The 24,473-nt window shown below is 41.4% G+C and overlaps 2 protein-coding genes and 1 pseudogene across 4 annotated transcripts in view; all 3 read right to left on the bottom strand.

Annotated features, from left to right (window-relative positions):
• Positions 1 to 905: 905 nt before the first annotated feature.
• Positions 906 to 8,411, bottom strand: PTS (6-pyruvoyltetrahydropterin synthase). Of its 2 annotated transcripts, none has more exons than XM_055273145.2 (6): positions 8,241 to 8,411; positions 6,051 to 6,130; positions 4,487 to 4,509; positions 4,035 to 4,091; positions 1,480 to 1,550; positions 906 to 1,282 (listed from the first exon to the last, which is right to left on the bottom strand). In XM_055273145.2, the coding sequence occupies exons 1-6, from the start codon at positions 8,321 to 8,323 to the stop codon at positions 1,159 to 1,161; spliced, it is 438 nt and encodes a 145-aa protein (XP_055129120.1). In that variant the 5' UTR covers positions 8,324 to 8,411; the 3' UTR covers positions 906 to 1,158. The 2 variants fall into 2 exon arrangements, with proteins under 2 accessions (XP_055129120.1, XP_055129121.1); XM_055273146.2 differs by lacking the exon at positions 8,241 to 8,411 and adding an exon at positions 7,749 to 8,177.
• A 7,617-nt stretch (positions 8,412 to 16,028) lies between these two features.
• On the bottom strand, positions 16,029 to 16,556 carry LOC129479661 (small ribosomal subunit protein eS12-like; annotated as a pseudogene).
• A 54-nt stretch (positions 16,557 to 16,610) lies between these two features.
• BCO2 (beta-carotene oxygenase 2) overlaps positions 16,611 to 24,473 on the bottom strand; it is a 43,653-nt gene continuing 35,790 nt past the window's right edge. For both annotated transcript variants that reach the window (XM_055273120.2, XM_055273121.2), the window contains 4 exons: positions 20,880 to 21,017; positions 19,798 to 19,980; positions 18,421 to 18,531; positions 16,611 to 16,988 (listed from right to left, as the gene is read on the bottom strand). In XM_055273120.2, the coding sequence (XP_055129095.1) occupies positions 16,875 to 16,988; positions 18,421 to 18,531; positions 19,798 to 19,980; positions 20,880 to 21,017 (546 nt within the window). In that variant the 3' untranslated portion in view covers positions 16,611 to 16,874. The remainder of the gene's footprint in view (positions 16,989 to 18,420; positions 18,532 to 19,797; positions 19,981 to 20,879; positions 21,018 to 24,473) is intronic.

The following is a 24,473-nucleotide window of genomic DNA, read 5'->3' as shown; positions in this document are numbered from 1 at the left end:
ATAATTGGCCATTTGCATTACTGTCAAACTTTGTATTTCTGCAATCACTAAAAAAGACTACTCTTTGCAAGTTTTTCTAGAATAGTAATCACTGCAAAAGTCCTTTTACTATTTTCAGGCAACAACATTCTGGGAATTCATTGTATACTAGTTGCTATGTGGAGAGAAAATCAGAACCCTGTATTTAAGACATTTAGAATACAAACAAGAACACAGAACAGTCTTCTGTGCAAAGTAAGCAAATACTTTCTTGTGGATTTAGTCACGAGGAAAAGATCCCAGAGAAGAATGCCAAGCATATAGTAAGTTTAATAATCAGAACAAAATAGGATCAATTAGGAAAAACTATATACAGGAAATATTCTATATGGTAGTTGATCCTTTTTATGCTATTTTTTAGAGTTTAAAATATATGATTATTCTGCAGTCTTCTGAGTTGAAATTATTCAAGTGCCCATAAGGTTCAGAAATTCAGATGAGTACACTGAATAAATAATTTACTGATATTCCACGATATGTTTAATGTGTTGTTCCTCACTAGCAATTCATAGTTCAATACGCTGTGCAAAATTGTAATGAACGACATGCTCTAAAGCAGCATTTCCATCAATCTTTGTACATGTATCCACAACAGATTGCCTCAGATGATTTGTGTGTCTAATTTTCACTGAATCCACTTATGCCTTCAGCACACCCAACAAGTAGTAATCAAGAGAGTTCAATCTATCAAAAATATATATATTGTCTCCAGACTTTGTGGTCACTTGAATTTTATTTCTTATAAGATTCACCTACTCGAAGTCATATAAGCATTTTAACCATGTATATTATACCAAGTAAAAATGAGGTAATGGAGAAAACAAAATTAGATTTCTTTTGCTTTCAAATAATCCCACACCAAAATATTTTGTGAAAATGAAGTGATTTTTAATTTATAAATAAAAGACTCTCTAAATGATTTTCAGGATATATTACAAGTTTAGTTTTAAATAGACTTAAATTTATAATAGGTCTTACAATGATTTCAATAAATAGGCACTCCAGAGCACAATGTGTATGTACAACAATCACGTGTTGACCTCTTAATATTCCAAGGGGATCAAAATCTTTTTCAAACACAGAAAGAAATTGGGCTTTGTACAATGCTAACCCCAATAGCTATTCTCCTTTATAAACTACAATATTATTGTCAGTTTCGTATACTTTTACTTTATAAAGAACTCCTACAGGAAGAACTTTCTGGAGGTTGTCCCAGATATAAACAGCTACATTTTCAGTCGTGCTATAGGAGAAAAAACAAAAACAAAAAAAATTCAAAATGCAAACAATAAAATTTCATGTTTAATATTTACAGAGAATAGAAATTCTAGTTTCGAAAGATTTCATTAAATTAAAACTTCAGAAATCACACAACAATCAAAGTATTCAAATCAATTCTTGTTTTACAATCCATATAAAGCAAGATATAGTGCCACCCACCTCACCACATCTGCAAAGTATGGCACATCCATATCCAGATTCTTATGATCAAGGGGCTCCATAATTGCCTCCTAGAGATAAAACCAAGGGAAAATATCATTGACTCCATTTATGACTCAAATACCAAATTGTTCCACTTATGCCTCTAAACCTCACCTTATCACTTAGCCACTAACTAAACACTTGTAAGTACTAGATTTGAGTCTTACAAGGCAACCTTACAAAATTTCAAGTTGTAAAATAAAGTCAGGCCCAGTTGTTGGTAATGATTAGGAATCCTTGTTACTGAATAAAAAGAGGTGAGAAACCAAAAAGCAGAGAATTCCTGGAGCTTTCTCGCAACACAAGCCATTGTAATTTGGAATTCAGTTTAACACTTTGTGAATCCTATCCAAAGAGTTAGCACAAATATTTTTCCATAACACTGTCACACCTACACAACAATGCCACAATATCATAAGGACAAAGATCCAGTGACTACTACATTTTATAAAGCAGATCTAGACTGAAATTATGTAAGTAGTTCTAAATTTTTGCTATGAGGAATAATTTAAGAATGATCTTGGGCTCATAGAAGGAAAAATATAAATATGTAAAGACTATTACTCCCTAATGCTCATGTATATTAACATAATGTTTTTCCTCATCATCAGCAAGGATTAAATTGCCTTATTCTTTCTAGGTTTTTGCTTTTAGCTATTGCAAAAAATCTAAGCATTTGTGAAAAAAAATCTAATTTTCCACAGGATGTAGTTTCAAGAAGGGTACATTAATAACAGTAATAGCAATCATTTCTTGAGAAAAACTAGAATCATACAAAAAGAGTAAGTCCTAGATCAGTTGTTGAAACATATCCAATGAAAGGATGTTCCACATGAATAACAAGAAAATAGGCATCCTTGCTTCATCTTCAATCCCAGTTCCAGTCCCAATTTCTCCATCAAAGCCTCTTATGCAGGGCTTTTTGTTTTCTTTTGTTTTGTTTTTAGAGACAGGGTCTCTGTCATCCAGGCTGGAGTGCAAGGGGCACAATCATAGCTCATTGCAGCCTTGAACTCCTGGGCTCAAGCAATCCTCCCCCCACGGTAGGGCTCTAACTTTACTCTATATGCCATGATGAGCCACTTTTACTAATGAAAGTGTGTGGTGTCCTTCAGGCATACAAAAGCAGAAAACAGCATAGAGAACCCCTCCTCCAGTATTTAGTCATATGTGGAGGCCTTTTATGTTACTGTCTTGTCTCCTTTCTTTCTGTTCTTTTCTTTTCCTTTCTCTTTCTCTTTTTCTTTCTTTCCCCTCCCCTCTCCTCCCCTCCCTTCTCCTCCCCTCCCCCTCCTCTTCTCCAGTCTCTGTCTCTCTCTCTCTCTCCCCCACTGCCCCCTGACTCCCGCCCCATAAATGCATGCTGGCCCTATCTCTATAACTTTCCTAAAGTATTTTGAGCACAGTGCTGTTTCTTCATTCACTCATTCTTCTACTCATTTATTAAATCAACAGTTATTTAACAATTAATATTCTTCACCTCCTAGAAAAAGTAATGTATACACTCTGTGGGCTACATCTCATTCATCTTTATATACTTAGCTCAAAAACTGATGCAAAGTAGAGAAATTTGTTGAATATATGAATAAGTAATGTGAAAGAAGTAATCATTACTAATAACATAATTTTAATAAAGCAAATGTCAAATTTCAGAACAAAACTAAGCTGCTAGTGAAATGACGGCATAATAAAAGAGCTGGATGGAAAGAAATCTACTCCCAGCTTTGCAAATGACTAGCCACATGACCTGGGGCAAGTCAGTTAACTGTTCAGCATCTCTCAATCTTAATCTATGGGTTGAAGAAGTTGGTCTGAATAATCTCCAAAGTCTCTTACAGTGCAAGAATTCTACAATGACACAATCAGTTAAGTTCTTCATTGAACACCTTGTGTGTTATCTGTATGATGTACTGCTCTGGTGAGTTTATAATAAAGCTAGAATGAACAACACAGTGTGGTGTCTAAATCTATGATCAAAGGTACAAGGAATATTCAGAGACGGAAGAGAAAGCTCCAAGGAGAAGGCCAGGAGCAGTAGTTCATGCCTGTAATTCCAGCACTTTGGGAGGTCAAGGCAGGAGGCATTTGAGACCAGCCTGAACAACATAGTGAGACCCCCTACCTCTACCAAAAAGAAAAGTTTGCATTGGTTCTGTGCCTACTGAAAAAAAAAAAAAGAAAGAAAGTAAGTCTCAAGGAGAAAGCTATGTCTTAAAAGAAATGGAGAATTTGTTAACTGAAGGAAATCAGGATATTCCAACAAGGAATACAAGGTGAGCATGTTAAATTTCCTCCCATCACCATAACCCAACTGTGACTAATTTCCGTTAAGTCACCACAACACCTTTAAAGGCCATGCGAGTAGTTCTTCCAACTATTCCCCAACACCCACATCCAATTCTATTCACAAAGTCATGGAACCTTAGGAGATAACTGCTTGGGGAGGTAGATAGGGGGCCACCAAATATTATACTTAGGGAATAGCACATAATAAGCACCCAACATGCCATTACCTCCATATATTTTTTGAGATCAGCCAGATTCATAACCATTCCCGTAGCAGGGTCAATCTAAAGAATAAACAAAGGTGAATATTGCTGTCATAGGCTCTCCATATTAAACGGCTGGCAAATTATTAAAGGCAGTACAATGTGCAGAGACTGTGCCCACATTTGCATATTTGCCTTCATACCAGAGATAATCATTGACCTCAGCATGGAAGCACCATGTACTTCAAGCATCCTTTCCATTGTATAGCCCTTCTACCTGTCCACATACAGCACATTAAAGACAACACTTTGGTAGAGGAGAGGCCTGGAATGGCGGCAGCTCACCACACACACATATATAAGGGCCAACAATGAAGCAATACTGACTGGAATAGTTTTCAACACAGAATCCACCACACTGGCTGAAAGAGAGCCCAGCAATCTGCAAAAACCACACAAATATTTTCTGCACATACCTCTCCATGTACTGTCACCACAACTATGGAAAGAAAACAAAATACAAAAAAAAACAGCATGACTTTCAACAGATTAACATCCAAGCACAAGTTAGCAACATACATGCACAAGTTGGCAACATAAATTATTAGATCTGTCCCCAAAAGCTATACTTAAATATTTACCCCAAAACATCTGTTATTTTAGTTAAGATTTTTTTTTTAGCAACCAAAGCAAGACGCAATCAAGACAAAGGAGCTTAGTAGGAACGTTGGCTAAGTAGAGGCACTCAGTCAAGGCTGAAAAGAGTGTAAATTCTGCTTATGTTAACGCACTAGGGAGCATCAAGATGCTGCTCAATCTCTGCCTGTAGAAGTAGAAAATGTACTTGCAGGTGTCCAGCTACACAGCAAACTGGTCCAATACTGAGCAGTACCTTTCTGAACAAGCAATACTACTGGGCCTTAAATTCTTATCCCCTTACTCACATGAATGTATACAAAGTCTAAAGTAATGCTTTGTAAATTAAAAAGTGCTTGTGAGAAGCATTTGAAAAATCTTGGCCAGGCGTGGTGGCTCAAGCCTGTAATCCCAGCACTTTGGGAGGCCGAGGCGGGCAGATCACCTGAGGTCTGGAGTTTGAGAGCAGCTTGGCCAACATGCTGAAACCCCGTCTCTACTAAAAATACAAAAATTAGCCAGGCGTGGTGGCGGGCGCCTATAATCCCAGCTACTCGGGAGGCTGAGGCTGGAGAATCGTTGGAACCCGGGAGGCGGAGGCTGTAGTGAGGAGAGATCACGCCACTGCACTCCAGCCTGGGCAAAAAGAGCGGAACTCCATCTCAAAAAAAAAAAAAAAAAAAAAAAAAAAACAAACTTTATCAGTGCTTTACACATTAATAACTTTTATGAATTTATGTATTTTAGTTCTGTACAAATACCATTAGGTATTACATGATAAGTGAGTACACTGAGACTGAGAAACCATAGATTAAGGAAGAGGCAGTAGCTAAACCAGTAATCCTAATCTCCTGACACCTTGTCTGGTTTTTTTTATGCCACCACACCACATACTGTTTTATACTCTATGGCTTATGTAGCTGTTTTTTAAGGCAGGCTGTACCTCAAAGAATCAAGTCTCTTATCCTTGAACAAATTACCTACTTTCTTGGAACAATGCTGGCAAAGCTTTAGACCAAACTTATTTTTCTGCCATACATCACATTCCTAGGCAATATTCCCCTTTTGTCAGTCATTATTTACTCAAAGAATAAAATATAATTTTAACATTAGTCTCAGCCATACATAATCAGAAAGAAATTGTGTACTCTAGGACAAAGAAAAATGCTTTAAACCATTCATTGTTTTGGACTGTTTGTAAGAGTTGACAATTGCAAGGTAAAACTTAACACACACCCAACCAAGACAATAGATCCTTTCATTCTGAACTCCCATTTAACTTCTCATTCAAGGCTCAAAGCATTCACACTGTGTCCGTAAGTTTTCCCATTCATTATGTCTACATTTGCTGAATACTCTTTCATCCTTATTGAAGGGCTGAAATGTCATCAGTTTTTCTCTCACCTTTATAATTGTGCCCATGGCCATTTGGATTGCTGCATTTCCCAAACAGTTTCAAGTTTTCTTCATCACTTAGAAATTTACTGACCAAAAAAAAAAAAAAAAAAAAAAAAAAGTGAGCATGACACAAGTATCACATTCAAACCCCCTTCTCTGTTCCTTATATTTATTATTTGCTCTCATCTTTGAAAAGTTTCCCAATTTATTACTTTAGCTCACCAAATGGAGAGTCAGAAATCACGTTGGTTTTATTACTCATGTATATGTCAGAAACTATGGCATATTCCCTAATTAGAAGACTGTACCATACAGATTAGCACAAACAAACCTTAACTTCAACCCCCTTGTTCCACAACAACTGATCTGCTCATGGGCCTTCCACTTTTCGATTCAACATTACTGAGTGCCTACAATGTACTAGGCAAGTGCTGAATGAAATAACAGCATATAATGATAAACATAGATGGTGATCCGCAAAGTGGCTTACTATCTCATTTCTCTCAGAAGCTAAACTACTCATCCAGAAAAAAATAATTTAAAAAAAATTACATGACCTGGTAAGTCTCCTATTTAACAATCTTGCTTTATACTATGTCTCAACTACTGCCTCATGAGAACTTTACCAATCTGTTGAGGAACATTCAAAGCAGGTGAATTTTTAAAATTACAATCTTTGGCTGTTGTCTCAGACAGAAAACAAATTGCTTAATCAGTGTTTATACCTATACCCATCCATTCAATTTTGCATCGTCTATGAGGCCTTACCACCCTCAGGTGTTTACGGTTCTTATTATACAACCCCTTTTTTTTGAGATCCTCTTTATTATTCCCCCCAATGTAGTTTGGATGTTTGTCCCCTCCAAATGTCATGTTGAAATGTGATCCCCAATGTTGGAGGTGGGGCCTAGTGGAAGATGTTTGGCTCATGGGAGTGGATCCCTTATGAATGGCTTGGTGCCCTCTCTGAAGCAATGAGTGAGTTCTAGCTCTATTAGTTAATGGGCAAGCTGGTTGTTAAAAAGAGCCTGGCACCTCCTCTCCTCTCTCTTGCTCCCTCAATTGCCCTGTGAGTTGCCTGCTTGCTCCCCCTTCGCTTTCCACCATGAGTGGAAGCTCCCTGAGGCCTCAACAGAAGCAGATGCTGGTGCCATGCTTCTTGTACAGCCTGCAGAACCAAATAAACCTCTTTCCTTTACAAAATACCAGTCTCAGTATTCCTCTGTGGCAATGCAAAATGGAATAACACACCCCCACTTCTCCTGCTCAGCCACTTCTTGTATTTAGAGTGCTAAAGCCTTTTGCACAAAATTCTCTCAGTGTACCCTCCACAAAGTAGGCCAGATTGGAAACCCCATACAAGATCCCTGATGCATCCGTTACCTAGCACAAGCCCTGACAAGCACGAAACAAACCCTGGTTTAGCGAATGGAGGGATGAATCCTGTTAGATAGCAATGGTCATCCTCATTTCACAGACGACGATACGGAGGGCCAGAGAGTGGAGCTTGTTAGTGCGTGGTAAAATTCCTCAAAATCAACTCGTCAGTGCATGCAAGCGGTATGTATGATCGGGATTCAAATCCCAACTATGCTGCTTCGGAAACTGAACGTCTAGGCTCATTTTTTTTTTTCCTCTTAGCCACTAGACCACCAGGGACTGGGTTCATTCTGTCTTTGGTAAAAAAAAGGGGCTAAAACTTGCCTTGTAATTACATTAGATATGGTCGCCAATGCTCCTGGCATACAAGATTAGCTAACATTTACTGGGTGTCTACGCCGCGCCAGGTACTGTGTAACATACGCGAGTTTAACACTGCTGAGTTTCACAGCAACCCTGTGGTCTACACCAAGGGACTCCTAGGGGCAGAGACGTTTCTTCGAGTCGCAGAGCCGGGTGTGGGCCCCGCACCCAGACGTGGGCCATCGCCCTCCGCAGTCGGCTCCGTTAACCATCAACCTCCCCCAGGAGGTTGTCCTCCAGGGTTGGGGACACTCCAGCCGCCACCAGGATGGTAGGGGCCGCCCGAAGCACCGCGAAGGCGACCAGCGCGCGACGCCCTCCGTCCTCAGCGTCGCCCCAGCAGCCCCGGCGTCCCTCCCGGGCCCGACGTCAGCACGCCCGCCGGCCCCGCCCCGGTGACGTTCCGGGGTCCGGCGCCCGCCGCCCGCCGCGGTACCTGTGTGCACAGCCTACCTGTACAATCGGTGGCTCGCGCTGAAGGAGATGCAGCGGGACACTTGTGCCTGGCAGCGACGGCCACCACCTGCCGTGCTCATCTTCCCGTCGCCGTCTGCGATGCTCGGCCAGCACCTCCTCCCGCCGCGAGGCCGGTGCCTCCTCCCACCGCGGCTGCGCAGTGCGTGCCAGGGGCGCACCTGGGAAGTGCGTCTCTGCTTCCGCTCCGGCCAATCCCGACCTCGGGAGACAGCTAAGGGTGTCCCTCGCTATCTGAATCTCTTCGGAGAGCAAGAGTTGGGATACCTAAGCATACCCTGGAGCGGTCAGGGTGGATGGGGACCCTGTGTCCTCGGTCTCTTTGCCCCGCCTGAGGTCACGCCACGTAGTTAGGGCCCGTCTGGGCACACTTTGGGTCCTGAGTGACCTCTCTGAGCGTCCCCTCCCACTCTCTCCTGTAAAGCTCCAGTGACTGGTGACTGTATCGGATGAACCCCAGGGCCACAGTCCGCTTTATAGACCAAAAGGAACAGGAATTGAGCCAGGCGGGCGTGGTGACGCACTCCTGTAGCCCCAGCTATTGAGAAGGAGAGGGATCCCTTCAGCCCAGGAGTCCAACCTGGGCAATAGAGCAAGACCCTCATTTCTTTTTCTTCCTTTTTTTTTTTTAATTATTATTATACTTTAAGTTCTAGGGTACATGTGCACAACGTGCAGGTTTGTTACATAGGTATACATGTGTTATGTTGGTTTGCTGCACCCATCAACTCGTCATTTCCATTAGTTATTTCTCCTAATGCTATCCCTCCCCCAGCCCCCTACTCCCAGACAGGCACGGGTGTGTGATGTTCCCACCCTCTGTCCATGTGTTCTCATTGTTCCATTCCCACCTATGGGTGAGAACATGCGGTGTTTGGTTTTCTGTCCTTGTGATAGTTTGCTGAGAATGACGGTTTCCAGCTTCATCCATGCCCCTGCAAAGGACATGAATTCATCCTTTTTATGGCTGCATAGTATTCCATGGTGTATATGTGCCATATTTTCTTAATCCAGTCTATCATTGATGGACATTTGGATTGGTTCCAAGTCTTTGCAATTGCGAATAGTGCCACAATAAACATACAGGTGCATGTGTCTTTATAGTAGCATGATTTATAATCCTTTGCGTATATACCCAGTAATGGGATCGCTGGGTCAAATGGTATTTCTAGTTCTAGATCCTTGAGGAATCGCCACACTGTCTTCCACAATGGTTGAACTAATTTACACTCCCACCAACAGTGTAAAAGCATTCCTATTTCTCCACATCCTCTCCAACATCTGTTGTTTCCTGACTTTTTAATGATTGCCATTCTAACAACTGGCGTGAGATGGTATCTCATTATGGTTTTGATTTGCATTTCTCTGATGACCAGTGATGATGAGCATTTTTTCATGTGTCTGTTGGCTGCAGAAATGTCTTCTTTTGAGAAGTGTCTGTTCATATCCTTTGCCCACTTTTTGATGGGGTTGATTTTTTTCTTGTAAATTTAAGTTCTTTGTAGATTCTGGATATCAGCCCTTTGTCAGATGGGTAGATTGCAAAAATTTTCTGTAGGTTGCCTGTTCACTCTGATGGCAGTTTCTTTTGCCGTGCAGAAGCTCTTTAGTTTAATTAGATCCCATTTGTCTATTTTGGCTTTTGTTTCCATTGCTTTTGGTGTTGTAGTCATGAAGTCCTTGCCCATGCCTATGTCCTGAATGATATTGCCTAGGCTTTCTTCTAGGGTTTTGATGGTTTTCAGTGTGATATTTAAGTCTTTAATCCATCTTGAGTTAATTTTTGTATAAGGTGTAAGGAAGGGATCCAGTTTCAGCTTTCTACATATGGCTAGCCAGTTTTCCCAGCACTATTTATTTAATAGGGAATCCTTTCCCCATTTCTTGTTTTTATCAGGTTTGTCAAAGATCAGATGGTTGTAGATGTGTGGTGTTATTTCTGAGACCTCTGTTGTGTTCCGTTGGTCTATATATCTGTTTTGGTACCCTTACCATGCTGTTTTCGTTACTGTAGCCTTGTAGTATAGTTTGAAGTCAGGTAGCATGATGCCTCCAGCTTTGTTCTTCTTGCTTAGGATTAATACCCTCATTTCTTTAAAAAAAATTTTAAAAAGAGCAAGAATTTGAGAGCACAAATAGGACCACGTGACAACAGTCCTTTGGACTGTTGTGTAATGATTCTTACTAAGGGAAATTCTAAAGCCATTCTTATCCACAGGCGTGTATGGACTCATTTATTACTCTGGGTTGGCATAGTGTGAACACAGGCTCCCCTGAACACATATTAGCAATTCTTCTGCCAGTGTAGATACATTGAGAGTGAAAAGATCTTGTTTCCTCACATCTACTCACAAGAGTGACCAAACTACACACAGTTCCCAGAATCATGTCACCTCTTGCTTCCATTCACTCTTTCACTAAATATTTATTGGGCATCTACTATGTGGCTGGCATTGTTCCAGGTACTGGGGAGGGCAGCGCCACTGTATATGAGAAAAATCAAATGATGAAAAGCAGGACAAGTCAGTGATTAATAACAGACTTGGAAAAGTTTCCTGTAAAAAGACAGATAAAATCATGGGGGCGATCGAAATAAGCTCAAATGGTGATTTCCCTCAAATATCTCCTATTTACAGCTATATATTTTGTTTGTTCTGCATTAAACTACTAACAGGTTATTTAGCAAACACTCTCCATACATTTTCAGATGTTTGTCTCATCTACCCCATTGTACTGTAAAGAAAAACTTCAAATAACATTTATAGATTTTCAAGATAGAGACTGTTTAGTTCAATACTTTCACTTTACAGATAAGAAAATACAGCGCCAGATAAGAGAATTACTGTTGCGAGATCACTCAGAACAGAAACATTATTTCCCAGATATGGACTGTCTCAGTGATAAATACTCTCTAACAGTCAGTGGTTACACAAATAGTTGCTCATTCCAAAACCAACTTAAAAGAATCAAAATAAAGTGAAAGAGTAAGAGAAATTTCTGCAAAATTATTTTTATTAATAATACTTGTTTGTTTTAATAAAATATTTCACTGCATTTGCAGAGTTGAAGTTTAACCTGTTTGGAAATAGGATTGTTGCACACGTATTGAGATGAAGTCTTTAGGATGGGCCCTAATCCAACATGACTGGTGTTCTTGTAGAAAGGGGAAACTTGGACTCAAAAACTGACACATACAGAGGGAAGATCATGTGAAGACACAGACAACACCATCTCCAAGCCCAGGAGAGGGAACTGGAACAGATCTTTCTTCAAAGCCCTCAGAAGGAAGAAAGCAACTTTGATTTCAGACTTATAGCCTCCAGAATTGTGAGACTATTCATTTCTGTTGAGACCTCTGTGGTACTTTGTTGTGGCAGCCCTAGCAGACTAACACACTAACCAATATGCAAATAACGTTCCTCTTAACTTAGCTTTCAGTACTTTGAGATCAACAGCCATTTAGGTATAGTTCCCCCTTCACTCTTGCAACATTTACTGGCTTGTGCTTGGCTGCGTTGTCTCAGAAGGCTAACTTCTATTAAAAGATCCCATAAGGGCCCCTGGCCAGCCTTCCTGCCTCAACTCCCCTGCTGTCTCCAGGGGCAGGTGGTAGGCATGGGTACCTGCATTTCATTGGAGTGGGTTCTTGGATCTCTGAGGGGAAGGAACAGCAGAAGAGGCCCTTCTTCCTCACCCAAGATGCAGGTGGTTGGGGCCAGGAGTTTGGACCCTCCAGGTCTTGGGGGAAGAGCTGGGTAATATCTGGTGTCTGAGTGATTCTCTGCAGACCCTTCCCCTCCTCAAGGACCACCCATCCTCCTTTCAGTCCCCTTTATGGGGGCCGGGCAGCTCTGGAGCCAGCCACAGAGGCTCTTACAGAAGCGAGGCCTGGAGTGGCCTATACCAAGTAGCAGGGTCAGGGTTCATGTGCTCCTCCTCCTGCCACAGGGGCCGCACATCCCATTGCCCGACTTCTGCTTTCTGTCTCCCTCTGTCTAGCTTCTAGGGCAGGAGCAGGCCGCACCTAGGGATGCAGGCAGTCTGGCCTGTGCCAGCACGGGCTCCTGTGCCCACCAGCCTCACAGGTGCTGTGCTTTGTGCTCTTGGCTGCTGTGCTGGGACAGAATGGGATGCCAGGAAGAGAAGAAGAAGAAAGGGGGTGCAGTCTGAGACCACCACCCCCCTTCCTATCTAAGGGAGGGCTGAAGACAAGGGGCTGGCATTCAGTGAGCAACAGAAAGGAGAGGCCCCTTGAAGCTGCTCAGTTAAAGGGTCCCTGTCCCTCCTTTTGCTCTCCTCAGGACTAAAGACCTGAAGGGGCTGGGTGTGGGGCTGGCTTTTGGAGTGTCGAGGTGAATATGTGGGAGCAGAGATCATGAATAACTCAGGGCAGTGAATGGCGCACCAAGAGCAGGGCTGTGTGTGGGAGGCTGCGGCCAGGATTGCCTCAGCTCCTCCCGCTCAGGCTGGGAACATAGCACAGGCTGGGGGCTGGGGCTGGAGGGTCTCAGCTCTGCTGCCCCCACCCCAGTACTAGCCTAGCTTCCCAAGCTGGGGCTTAGAGGATAGTTGGCTTCCTGCCTCTCTCCTCTAAAGCAGCAAGTCTGGGAAATCCTGGGGTGAGTGGAGTCACCCCACCCCCCAGTTGCTGGCAGAGACTGAGACTAAAGCATCACTTAATAAACCTCCCCAAGCCCCAAAAAAAAAAAGATCCCATAAGGTACTCCAATGGACATATATTGGCAAGGTAGGCCCCATATCTATCACGTTCTGGTCCTCATTCACTTATTAAGTAAAAAAAAAAAAAAGTGTTTATTTAACATCTAATGAATGCCAAGTGCACTGCTAAGTGCCAGGGGCACAGTATGAGTAACAAACACATGGTCCCTGACCTCATACAGTTCAAGCTAGTGAGGGAGCTAAACACAGAAATAAATCATGACAAAAAAAAAAAAAAAAAAAAAACCCACTAATTCTCCCTCAGGAAGTAAAAGAAGGCTTCAAAGAAGAGATGACTTTTGAGCTGGATTTTAAGATTCACCAGGTAGATAAGGGAATTCCAGGAAGAGAATGTAAGCAAAGGAAATGTGCAAAAGTACAGCTTGTTTAGTGCATACTGACGAGTTCTCGGCTACAATGGGGAGATAGGTGAGAGGTAAGACTGGAAACATTGATTGGGGACCAAATTATTGAAAGGCCTTGAATGTCATTTAAGTATAAAGGAAAGGAGGTTTCACCCCCTTATCTCCCTCCTAGCTCCCCACAAAAAGGGAATTTTCATCTGCTTAAATCACATTTCCAGGCACTGGTTGGGCCTTGTTTACTCACAGGCAGGCCTACAATGTGTTAAAAGTACCACACATGGTGTTGCTTACTCTCCAGAGCTATGCTCAGAGGAAAAAAAAAAAAACATCAAGCCAAAGCTCTCCCCTACTCCCACCCTGCCCCAAGGAGGCCTGGCTGGCTGGTTCATATGTTTTTCTACTGCTTGCCTCCTGTGGAGGACCCAACCTGCCCATTTGCCTCTTCCTTTTCCCCTCAGTTGTGCACCACTTACTCCCTTTCCTTAAATCCTTGGACACTGGCTAGTGGTAAGAGTTGGGCTTAGGGAGAGGAAGAGGCCCAGCCTATGCTTTGGGCCTTGGTCATATGCTCACTCAATTTTACCAAAACTTTCTCCCTTGGATTACCAGGCATATGTGCCTACACTATAACATGCCACTGATCCTTTTTTGTCTTCTCCTTCAAGAAACAGAGAGCAGAGCCAAGGCAGAATTCAGGTATCCTTAAGTCAAAATCTTATGATTATACTGCTATCCTTCATATGTCTGAACTTCATTCCCTGTGTATTAAGATAGAGATTTATAAACAGAGGAAAGATGTGACAGATCTATGGACTTGACAGTGGTCATCCAGAGTCTCCTTCACCTTTCAGACCTAGGAAGATCAATCAAATCTCCATGTTTTGTCTGAAAAAGTACAATGAATGCCTTTTCAGGGACTTGTGTGAAAGGAAACTCTGGGGGACTTACACTCTCATGGTTACCTTAGGCTCTTTGCTCCTGCATCTGCTGTATTAGTTCTGTTTAGGCATCTTCTTGCCATTCTAAACCTGCTGCTGTGTTCTGCATCTCACAAACCCAGACATGGAACTCAGCCCTTTTACTTTATTGCCACAGTGCAAAGCTCCACACGTGGAATTTGCATGTATGGAACACACTACTAAAGAAGATAGGGTCTGTGAAGTTTGAAGTGACTCTTAAGGAAAATTAGACAGGAAACTGTTAGTCCAGGACCGTGCAGAGAGCCTAACCATGAGTTCACAGGTGCCCCATATTGTACGTCTGGGGCTCTTCTCCAGAGCATTCACCATGCAGAAGGAGCATAAACAGTTTAACTGGTCCTGGAATGGAGTTCAGCGGAGGGAAGGGAGTGTAACTGAAGGAAAAGGGAACAAGGGATTTTGGGGGTGTTGGCAAGAGTGTCGTTTAAGTGACAGACCTTGCCTGCTTACCGCTGTTGGTAAGAACAGGCAGGGTTTAGAAATGTGGAGATTATATGGTCTCTAGTGCCACCTGTTGTCCAATTAAATGAAGAACTACTGGCTTGTCATCCATCCCTGAGAACTACACACCTAGAGATTAGAAGAAATGCCTGATTTTAGTGATGTTCCTTAAAATAAGCTCCCAAAGCCGAGCCAAGGGTGGGGTGGGGGTAGTGGGTGGTCCATAGGAGGGTTGTGCAATTGCAGTAGCATCTGTTGTGGACAGCAGAGAAAAAAACAGTTTAGCAGAAGCCTCCATGCAGGATATAGCCAGCTTCCTGTCTTCTGAGTACCTTAGGACCAATGGTAACAGTCAGACTGTGATGGAAAGAACAAGGTGCTTTTCAGATTTATATTCAAAGTCGACTATCTATGATCATTTGTATTTCTTCTCCTAGGACCTCTGTCACCCACCTATCTGATGATGGTAATTGACAGAGCAGGAGCATCTTTATTTTGGACAAACTGCCACTTTAAGTTCCAGCTCCCTTTCTAGCCTCATGCATTTCAAGGAAATGACTCCTCTTCTAACTACAAGCAAACACAAAAAGCAGACAGTAAAACACAAATAAAGCAATACGGGCACAGAGGGAAGTAGGGGGAAAGTCTCTTGGGTAACTGCCAAATTTCACCCTCATATAATGGGGCCCAGTAAAACAGAGGGTCTTAATAAGGACATTCCTCTCCTTTCAGGTGCACTAAGATAGGGAAGCTAAAACCAGACTTTGGGGGGTATGCCTGCAGCTGCAAAAAATATGTATGGGAACAAACACACAACTCTCCCTCCCAAATAAACACAACAAAGAAACACAGAAGCAGTCCAAGCCTCTAATAAACTCTCCCACCCTGAATCCTTAAAAACTCTTAGTCTCTAAAAAAGTGTGCCTCCAACCTAACTCAGCCAAAAGGCTCCTCTCGGGTTTGTTTTTTCTAAAATAAACCTGTCTTAACTGGCAAGCCACCTTTCATGTTTCTTTCCTTTTTCTTTAATTCTTGCAGTAATGACCAAAATACATGAATTTTTCTTTCATGTATTCTTATTATTACCTAGAGTAAGATATAGCCAATAAATGAAATTTAAAACTCTCTTCAAAAGGTTGTATCAATACTTTCTTAATTATTTCAAGGAAAAGCCTATATATATATATATAAAACCATAGTTATATTATGAATTCTTTGTGGTGTTTTTTCTTAAGAAATATGAGTGCCAAAGTTTTATTTGTTCATTTCTTACATTTGAAATACTCTTCAGTGACATCCTTGACCTAAGGTTCTTTGACATAGTCCTTAACTGCTGCACAACTGCAGCCAACCACTTTTCAGGAGTTTCCCTCTCAGTTTTACAGAGGCCTACCCATTCCCCTGGTTTCTTGTTGTCATCAACCTTAATTAGGGTGAGTTGGTGTTCAGCACCATGGGCCTCCACCAACTTCACATATGTAGGCTCATTGCAGTTGGGTGCAGGCAGACAAAGGTGGGCTTGGTGCTTGTCTAAGGCTTTGGCAGCTTCACAAATTGCACATGCTAGGCCATCATGAGTGAGGGCGGTCTTCAGCACCTCTTATAAAGTAGTGTTAATGGCCATGACACCTCCAGCAGCAATGCCTCCGTTGGCCATGATGGTGTATTAAGGGTAAAACCAAAGCTCGTATGCACTCGAGCCTCTGCCATGGCATGACTTGACAGTGGCAAGGAAATAGTGAATTCTGTTTTTAACAGAAATTTTTAAACTAAATGTCTATTTGGGACATTGGTTTGGGAGGTACAGTGCCCTTTATGCTCTGTCTTTTGTATAGAGTACATGCTTTGTTTTTCTTTTTCTTTTTATTTTAGATTCTAGGGTACATATGCAGGCTTGTTACATGAGTATATTGTGTGATGCTGACGTTTGGGCTTCTAACGAACCCATCACCCAAACAGGGAACATAGTATTCAACAGGTAGCTTTTTAACCCGTGCCCCTCTTTCTCCTTGCCCCCCTTTTGGGGTCCTCAGTGTTTATTTCTCCAGTCTTTATGTCCAAGTGCACACTTATTTTAAACCTAGTTTCCAGACCTTGTGGTTGTCCCATCAGATGGGTATGAAGGTACCATGGAACCCATAAGGCATCTTCACAGGTACCTCTGCTCGGCCCAGCTCTTCAAAGTTCTTGGCATCCAAAACTAGGAGAAAATTGCTTTCATTCTAGAAAAGACAATATTGAAAATTATCTTTCTTTCACCAAAAATTTCCCTGTCTCCTCCACTAAGCTATAAAATTCCTAATGGAGAGACCATGTTGGTCGGGCACAGTGGCTCACATCTGTAATCTCAGCACTTTGGGAGGCCGAGGTGGGTGGATTGCTTGAGATCATGGTTGAAGACCAGCTTTGGCAACATGGCAAAACCCCATCTCTATAAAAAGTACAAAAATTAGCCAGGCGTGGTGGTGCATACCTGTAGTCCCAGCTACTCAGGCTGAGGCAGGAGGATCGCATGAGCCTGGGAGGCAGAGGTTGCAGTGGACTGAGATTGTGCCACTACACTCCAACATGGGTGATGGAGCAAGACCCTGTCTTTATAAAAAAAAAAAAAAAAAAAAAAAAGAGAGAGAGAAAGATAGAGCAAGACCATGTCTTACACATCTTAATATCTCTCCCCAGAACCTAGCACAGTGCCTCACCTATACATGCACAAATTGTTTCCTCAGTTGCTGAACTGGACTGGAAAGGATATCATGGCTAAAGAAGTTCATACCTACAGCAAAGAAATCAAGTTGTTCCTATCAATCACCTTTATAGGATTTTTTTGAGTTTAATATTTTTGCTTGCACCTTTCCAATCTTCTAAAAGACAGAAACTCTTTCTTCCAAGTTAGAAATGCCTCCATTTTGTGTTACTTTGGACCTGTTCAAAGGGCAGCATTGCAAGGCAGATTGAGATCTGCCAAATCTAATTCCAGGAATGGCAAGTGCATGGCATGAGGACAAAGTCCTCCTAAAGCCCATGGCAGATATTGCTAATTGATCACAGCCTTTCTTACTGAACCCTTAAAAGGCCTCAGAGCCCTGCAGCCCAGGCAGCCACTAATAATTAATCAAAGTTGATACTCAAAGTCAACCTATTTACCATAAGATTGCCCTAGACAAGAAGTCAGATGGTGCATAGTGTTATTGGGACACTGGACCAGGACTGATGACATTGGACTTGGAGGTCAGTTCATTGAAATTGGCAGCACACATGATGGTATAAACATTAGACTGGAAGTCAAAAGACTTGGATTTAAATACTGGCTTTACCACTATGAGATCTGATGCAAGTCTACTTCAACTTCTTTACTTTACAAATTCCACATGTATAAAATGGTATCCCACAAAGTTGTTTTGATAACTAAATATGTGTAAGTAGTTCGTAAATAACAAATTCCTATGTAAATACAAATTGTTGTTATGGTCTTCCAAACAGAACTTTAAAACAATAAAATATGGATTGAGATAAAAGGGTATATAAATAGTAAGGAGGGGAAGAGAAGGGAAAAGGAATCAAAGCAAACTATCAACAGATGAGTGTGCATCCTTGATTTATCAGATGATTCAGTGCTACTTTTCTTACTGACTGGTGATAGGGAAATATATTTACCTGGTTGGGAGTGATCACCACAGAAAGAATAATCCCACCATCTTCTTCACTGGTTCCTGGTGCTGGAACAAAAACAGGTTCTGAGGGATAAAAGCCATCTTCTCTCCAAACCTGCAAGTCCCAAAAAAAGCATTCGATAAAAGGCAATTAGTAAGTAGGGAGCTTTCTATGGCTTTTGTCACTCCAAGCATGAATTTGGCTGTGATATAGTTTGGATGTGTGTCCCCTCCAAAGCTCATGCTGAAGTGCTGAGCCCAGTGCTGAAGGTGGGGCCTAGTGGGAAGTGCTGGGTGATGGGGGCCAGTCCCTCATGAATAGCTTAGCACCATCCCCTTGGTGATAAGTGAGCTCTCGCTCTATTAGTTCGTCAGAGAGGTAGTTGTTTTAAAGGAGCCTGGCACCTCCTCCTCTCTATCTTGCTCCTACTCTCTCACCATGTGACATGAGGCTCCCTCTTTGCCTTCTGCCATGATTGTAAGCTTTCTGAGGCCTCATCAGAAGCTGAGCAGATGCTGGTACCATGCTGGTACATCCCACAGAACTATGAGCCAAATAAGCCTCTTTTCTTTTTCTCTTTTTTTTTTTGTTTTTATTTTTTGTTGTTGTTGTTTTGTTTTTGAGACGGAGTCTCGCACTGTCACCAGGCTGGAGTGCAGTGGTGCAATTTCAGCTCACTGCAACCTCTACCTCCCGGGTTCAAGTGATTCTCCTGGCTCAGCCTCCTGATTAGCTGGGATTACAGGCATGTGCCACCACGCCCAGCTAATTTTTGTATTTTTAGTAGAGACAGGGTTTCACCATGTTGGCCAGGAGTTGATCTCCTGACCTTGTGATCCATCCCCCTCGGCCTCCCAAAGTGCTGAGATTACAGGCGTGAGCCACCACACCCTACCTAAACCTGTTTTCTTTATAAATTATCCAGCATCGGGGATTTCTTTATAACAACACAGAACAGACTAACACAGGCTGTCAATAGAATATTCCAAAAGTAAAAGAATCAGGCCTACTGAGTTGAATATGGGAGAAAGACAGAGAGTCTTTGCAGTCCCAGATTCCATCACCATCGAACACAATTTGTGTAACTATAATTTGCCATCAACTTTAAATATAGGTGTCCCAACAACCCTAACCCCACAATTGCTCCCAAAATAACATCAAGATGAAACACAGAATTATTTTGCTGGGCCTGGGGTCAATTCAGATTCCCTAGAAGGAACATACCCCTAACTTAGATGATTTCATAGTTCTCAAATAAAAGAAAATAGCTGAGCTGCTTAAATACTGAAGAATCTTAAGAGCTACTTTAAATAAAACAAACTAATTCAAAGGGAAGAACAGGTCTCTGAAAAGTTCAAAAAGGAAAGAGTTTTTCATCACCTTCAGTGTCTTATTCACCACGTCAACCTTGATCAGAGAATCTCCCACCAAATGCCGAAAGCCACAGCCATAAAAGAAATGATACTTTTTGCCATTGAATTGACCATAGTAGATCTGAGGAAATTCAATGCCTCCTTCCTTTTCTAGGTCCTCCTGATGTAGATTTTCATGAGAGCACCAGATCTAAAAGAGATTTAAAAAGGATTTGTAGTGGTTGCTTAATTCTTATTTTCCTCTTATGTAGGTCAGTGAGGAGCCTCATACCCTATAAAGGTTTGTGACAGGGCTTGGGAACTGAGGTTCTATGTCATTTTTTAATAGTGTTCCTCTCTCCATAATATGTGTGGATGCATAATGGTTATCAAATTTTATTAATAAGCTGTCAAATGACATAGGAGGTGGACATATGCTTTTTATTCTTCTAAAGCTAAGGCATCGACAGCTACACAATGATAGGCCTGTGCTAAGCACATATTATCTAAAAGGTGGGGATTGCGGCTGGACGCAGTGGCTCAAGCCTGTAATCCCAGCACTTTGGGAGGCTGAGGCAGACAGATTACCTGAGGTCAAGAGTTCGAGACCAGCCGGGCCAACATGGCAAAACCCCATCTCAACTAAAAATACAAATACATTAGCCAGGCGTGGTGACAGGTGCCTGTAATCCCAGCTACTCAGGAGGCTGAGGCAGGAGAATTGCTTGAACCCAGGAGGCAGAGGCTGCAGTGAGCTGAGATAGCACCACTGCACTCCAGTCTGGGCGCCAGAGCGAGACTCCATCTCAAAAAATAAAAATAAATTTAAAAAAAAGGTGGGGATTGCTAATGCCAAGTTCAAATGAATAGACATTCCACAACCATTAGACAGTTCCATATCTCTGTTTCAAAGCACAGGAAGGATAGATAAACACTGTGTTAATTCCCACTGTTTCTGCAATTCTTGTGCAAGCAACGTTACATGACCTTACCCTGCTCGGATGAATGTTATAAAAGTTATTGGGTACCAAACATTTTGGAAAACAGCTAAAGAATAAAGTAAAACCACTAAAGTTCAAAGTCTTAGTCTAATGTCTGTTCATAGCATACCGTTCCATCAGCCTGTTTCACAGCACTGGCTGAAGTATAGGACAATGGACTCAGGTTGTCTCCCTCAGGGGCATTCAAACTGACATTTAAAGGCAAAACAAACCTTCGAGGGAACGATTTGGCTGCTGAATTATAGACCTGTTTGGGAAGAAGAAAGAGATGAAAATTGTCATTCATATGGTAACAGTACGTCCCAATAATTTAGATCCAGTCAACATCATTGGCATTCCTAAATATTTAAATAAATGATAATTTCCATTCATTCACCTACTTAATATTTGTTGAGTACCTACTATAGCCCAGGCAGTTTTAGACACTGGAGATACAGTCATGAATAAAGCAAAGTCTTTGGCCTCATATAACTTATATTCTAGTGGAGGAATAATAATAAAGAAATTTAAAAATTAGAAAATATTTGTGGCCAGGTGCGGTGGCTCATTCCTGTAATCCCAGCACTTTGGGAGGCCGAGGCAGGCAGATCACCTGAGGTCTAGAGTTCAAGACCAGCCTGACCAACATGAAGAAACCCTGTCTCTACTAAAAATACAAAATTAGCCGAGCATGGTGGCGCATGCCTCTAATCCCAGCTACTCGGGATTCTGGGGCAGGAGAATCGCTTGAACCTGGAAGGCGGAGGTTGCGGTGAGCCGAGATCGTGCCATTGCACTCCAGCCTGGGCAACAAGAGTGAAACTCCGTCTCAAAAAAAAAAGTGTTATTTAATTAGCATCAAATAAACAAATGATTATATAACGAACAGTAAGAAACTAGAGAGTAACAAGCAGTGCTTTCCTTCTTCAGATTTGATCAGGTAGACCTTTGTGTGGAAAAGGATCAACTTAGCAGGCCTGGGTTGCTCAAACCCTGCACTATTTCAAGAAAGACTTGTTTTCATGACTGACCTTGGGCTGTTACTGGGAACTGAGCCCTTGGGCTGTTCTGTCTGATAAGAGTGTTCTTGCATGTGCCAGTCCTTAAGTGACTCTGCAGTAGTTTGTCCAGACAGTTTATGCTAACAATGTGATTTATAATGAACACCTCCATTCCCTTGAGGATCTGGAACATCAGTAACTGAGGGTCATCATGTAGGGGTTTTATGCTTATATGATTCATCCCCAATGTTTCTTTGGAAGACAACATTTTACACACGTTGTCACTAGTTCCTGGAGGAATTAAGCATGTCCATTGTGACTCTACTGGGAGAGGAATCTTGGAAGCATGTACCTGGTTTCCTCTAGACTTCATCTCAAGCACCTTTTCCTTTTGCTTATTTTGCTTTGTATCCTTTTACTGTAATCATGAGTCATGAGTATGACTATATAGAGTCTTTTTAAAATTTTTAAATAAAGATGGGATCTCACTATGTTGCCCAGGCTTGTCTCGAACTCCTGGACTCAAGCAGTCCTCCAGCCTTGGGCTCCCAAAGTTCTGGAATTACAGGCATGAGCTACTTCGCCTGACCTATATTGAGTCTTATGAATCCTCCTAATGAATTATCCTGGAAACTCCCAACACAGCTTCTCCGTAGAGATGATGTTTAAGCAGGAGACCCAAATAAAGTAAGTGTGTTTTTCCCAACAGTAAGTGCTTTAAGCCCATTTTCCTCTCCTGAAATACTGTAGGATGGAGAACAAACTGCACCATTTCCTCCCATATACCTAGTCTATATGATCTCTGTAGCATGCAGAAATATTTTTAGTGAGTAAAGATTTAGTGCTATTCTTAAGATTCATAAAGAGTTATTAGCTTTTTTTTTTCTAAAAGGTCACCATGGCTTCAGAAGTTACTAGCTTTTTAAAAATGACTTTAAATTATATTTACAATTGTTTTCTCTTGCAAAGTCATAGCTAAACCAAAAGACACTTCAAATAATGGTAGATTACATCATATGGATCAACTACCCCATTGAAAACAACTAGAAATTATGGACAAAATGTTTAAAACAGCTGCCTGAAGGCATTGGTGAGCTAAAAAGACAGTGAAGAACAAAGGGGCCAGGTTTGGGATGAAAAGGAAACCCACAGAAACCAACTGGATACTGGGGCAAGTTTTCCCCTAACTACTTAAACATATGCTCAACATTATTAGTCATTAGGAAAATGCAAATCAAAACCACAATGAGATATCACTTCACACCCATTAGGATGGTTATTTTTTTTTAAACCCAGAAAATAACAAATGTTGGTAAAAACGTGAAGAACTGGAACTCTTGTGCATTGCTGATGGTAATGAAAAATGCTGTGGCCACTGTGGAAAAACAGTTTGGCAGTTCCTCAAAAAGTTAAACACAGAATTACATGATCTAGCAATTCCACTTCTAGAGATATACCTAAAAGAACTAAAAAAAGGAACTTGGATATTTGTATGCCAATGTTCATAGCAGCATTATTCGTAATACTCCAAAGACGGAAACAACCCAAGTATCCATCAACAGATGAATAAACAAATATAGTGTGTGTGTGTGTGTGTGTGTGTGTGTGTGTGTGTGTATACAATCGAATATTATTTAACCTTAAAAAGGAATGCAATTCTGATACATGCTACAACATAGATGAACTTTGAAAACATTACGCTAAGTGAAATAAGCCAGACACAAAAGGACAAGTATTGTATGATCCCAATTATATGAAGTACCTAAAATAGGCAAATTCATAGAAACAGAAAGTAGAATAGAGGTTACCAGGGACTGGAGGTGGGGGGAACAGGGAATTATTGTTTAATGGGTACAGAGTTTCTGTTTGAGATGATGAAAATGTTCTGGAAATGGATAGTGGTGATGTTGCACAACATTGTGAATTAATGCCAGTGAATTACACACCTAAAATGGTTAAAATGGTAAATTTAATGTTATATATATATATACTTTTTACGCCATAAAAAAAGAAATAATACAGAGATTTCCCATATATTCCTCATCCTCTTTTGCCAGTGGGAATGTCTTGCATAATTATAATACAATATCACAACTAGGAAATTTACATTGATACAATCCACCAACCTTATTCTCGTTTAACATGCACTCATTTGTGTGTGTGTGTGTGTGTGTGTGCGTGTATTTAGTTCTATGCTATTTTGTCATGTGTAAATTCATATACCCACCACCCCACTCAAGATACGGAACAGATCCATCACCACAAGGATACTTCACGCTACTTTTTGTTAAGGGTATAGCCATAGCAACTCGCTTATCCCTTAACTTTAAAGAGAAGGGCTTTTCAATAGTTTTGAGGGCTAGAGTGACAAAAGTTTGAATTTACAATTTTCCAAGAAGAGGAGGGCCTAGTAAACCTGTAGTCCTTTGGGTTGGGACCTCACAAGTCTGCACCCTACGAATAAGAATGAACAAGAAATAGTCCAGCTCTTGCATGGACTGAATGCTGCTTCAAATTATATAAGCAAGTGAAATTCTTCTCTAGAGGAAAATAACATCATCCTGTGTCTCAAAATATTTCCACAATTTTTAAAACACAATATTCTGCAAATGAAAGAACATAACCAGCACATGAAAAGACAAGGCAACATGATTAAAAACCAAAATAAACAACAGATAACAGAAACAGAATCACGGAAGATCCAGATAATAGTTATCAGACTT

This window comes from Symphalangus syndactylus, chromosome 3 (assembly GCF_028878055.3).
Source record: "Symphalangus syndactylus isolate Jambi chromosome 3, NHGRI_mSymSyn1-v2.1_pri, whole genome shotgun sequence".
Taxonomy (NCBI): Eukaryota; Metazoa; Chordata; class Mammalia; order Primates; family Hylobatidae; genus Symphalangus; species Symphalangus syndactylus.
The sequence above is the reverse complement of the archived record's forward strand: the minus strand, read 5'-3'. Positions and strand labels throughout refer to the sequence as shown.

Excerpts from the sequence above, each read along its gene's own strand:
- PTS (XM_055273145.2), bottom strand. The coding sequence starts at position 8,323 with ATGAGCACGGCAGGTGGTGGCCGTCGCTGCCAGGCACAAGTGTCCCGC. Across the intron at positions 4,092-4,486 it reads TGGTGACAGTACATGGAGAG|ATTGACCCTGCTACGGGAAT; the intron begins GTATGTGCAGAA and ends TTTATTCTTTAG. Across the intron at positions 1,551-4,034 it reads ATCTCAAAAAATATATGGAG|GAGGCAATTATGGAGCCCCT; the intron begins GTAATGGCATGT and ends TTTTATCTCTAG.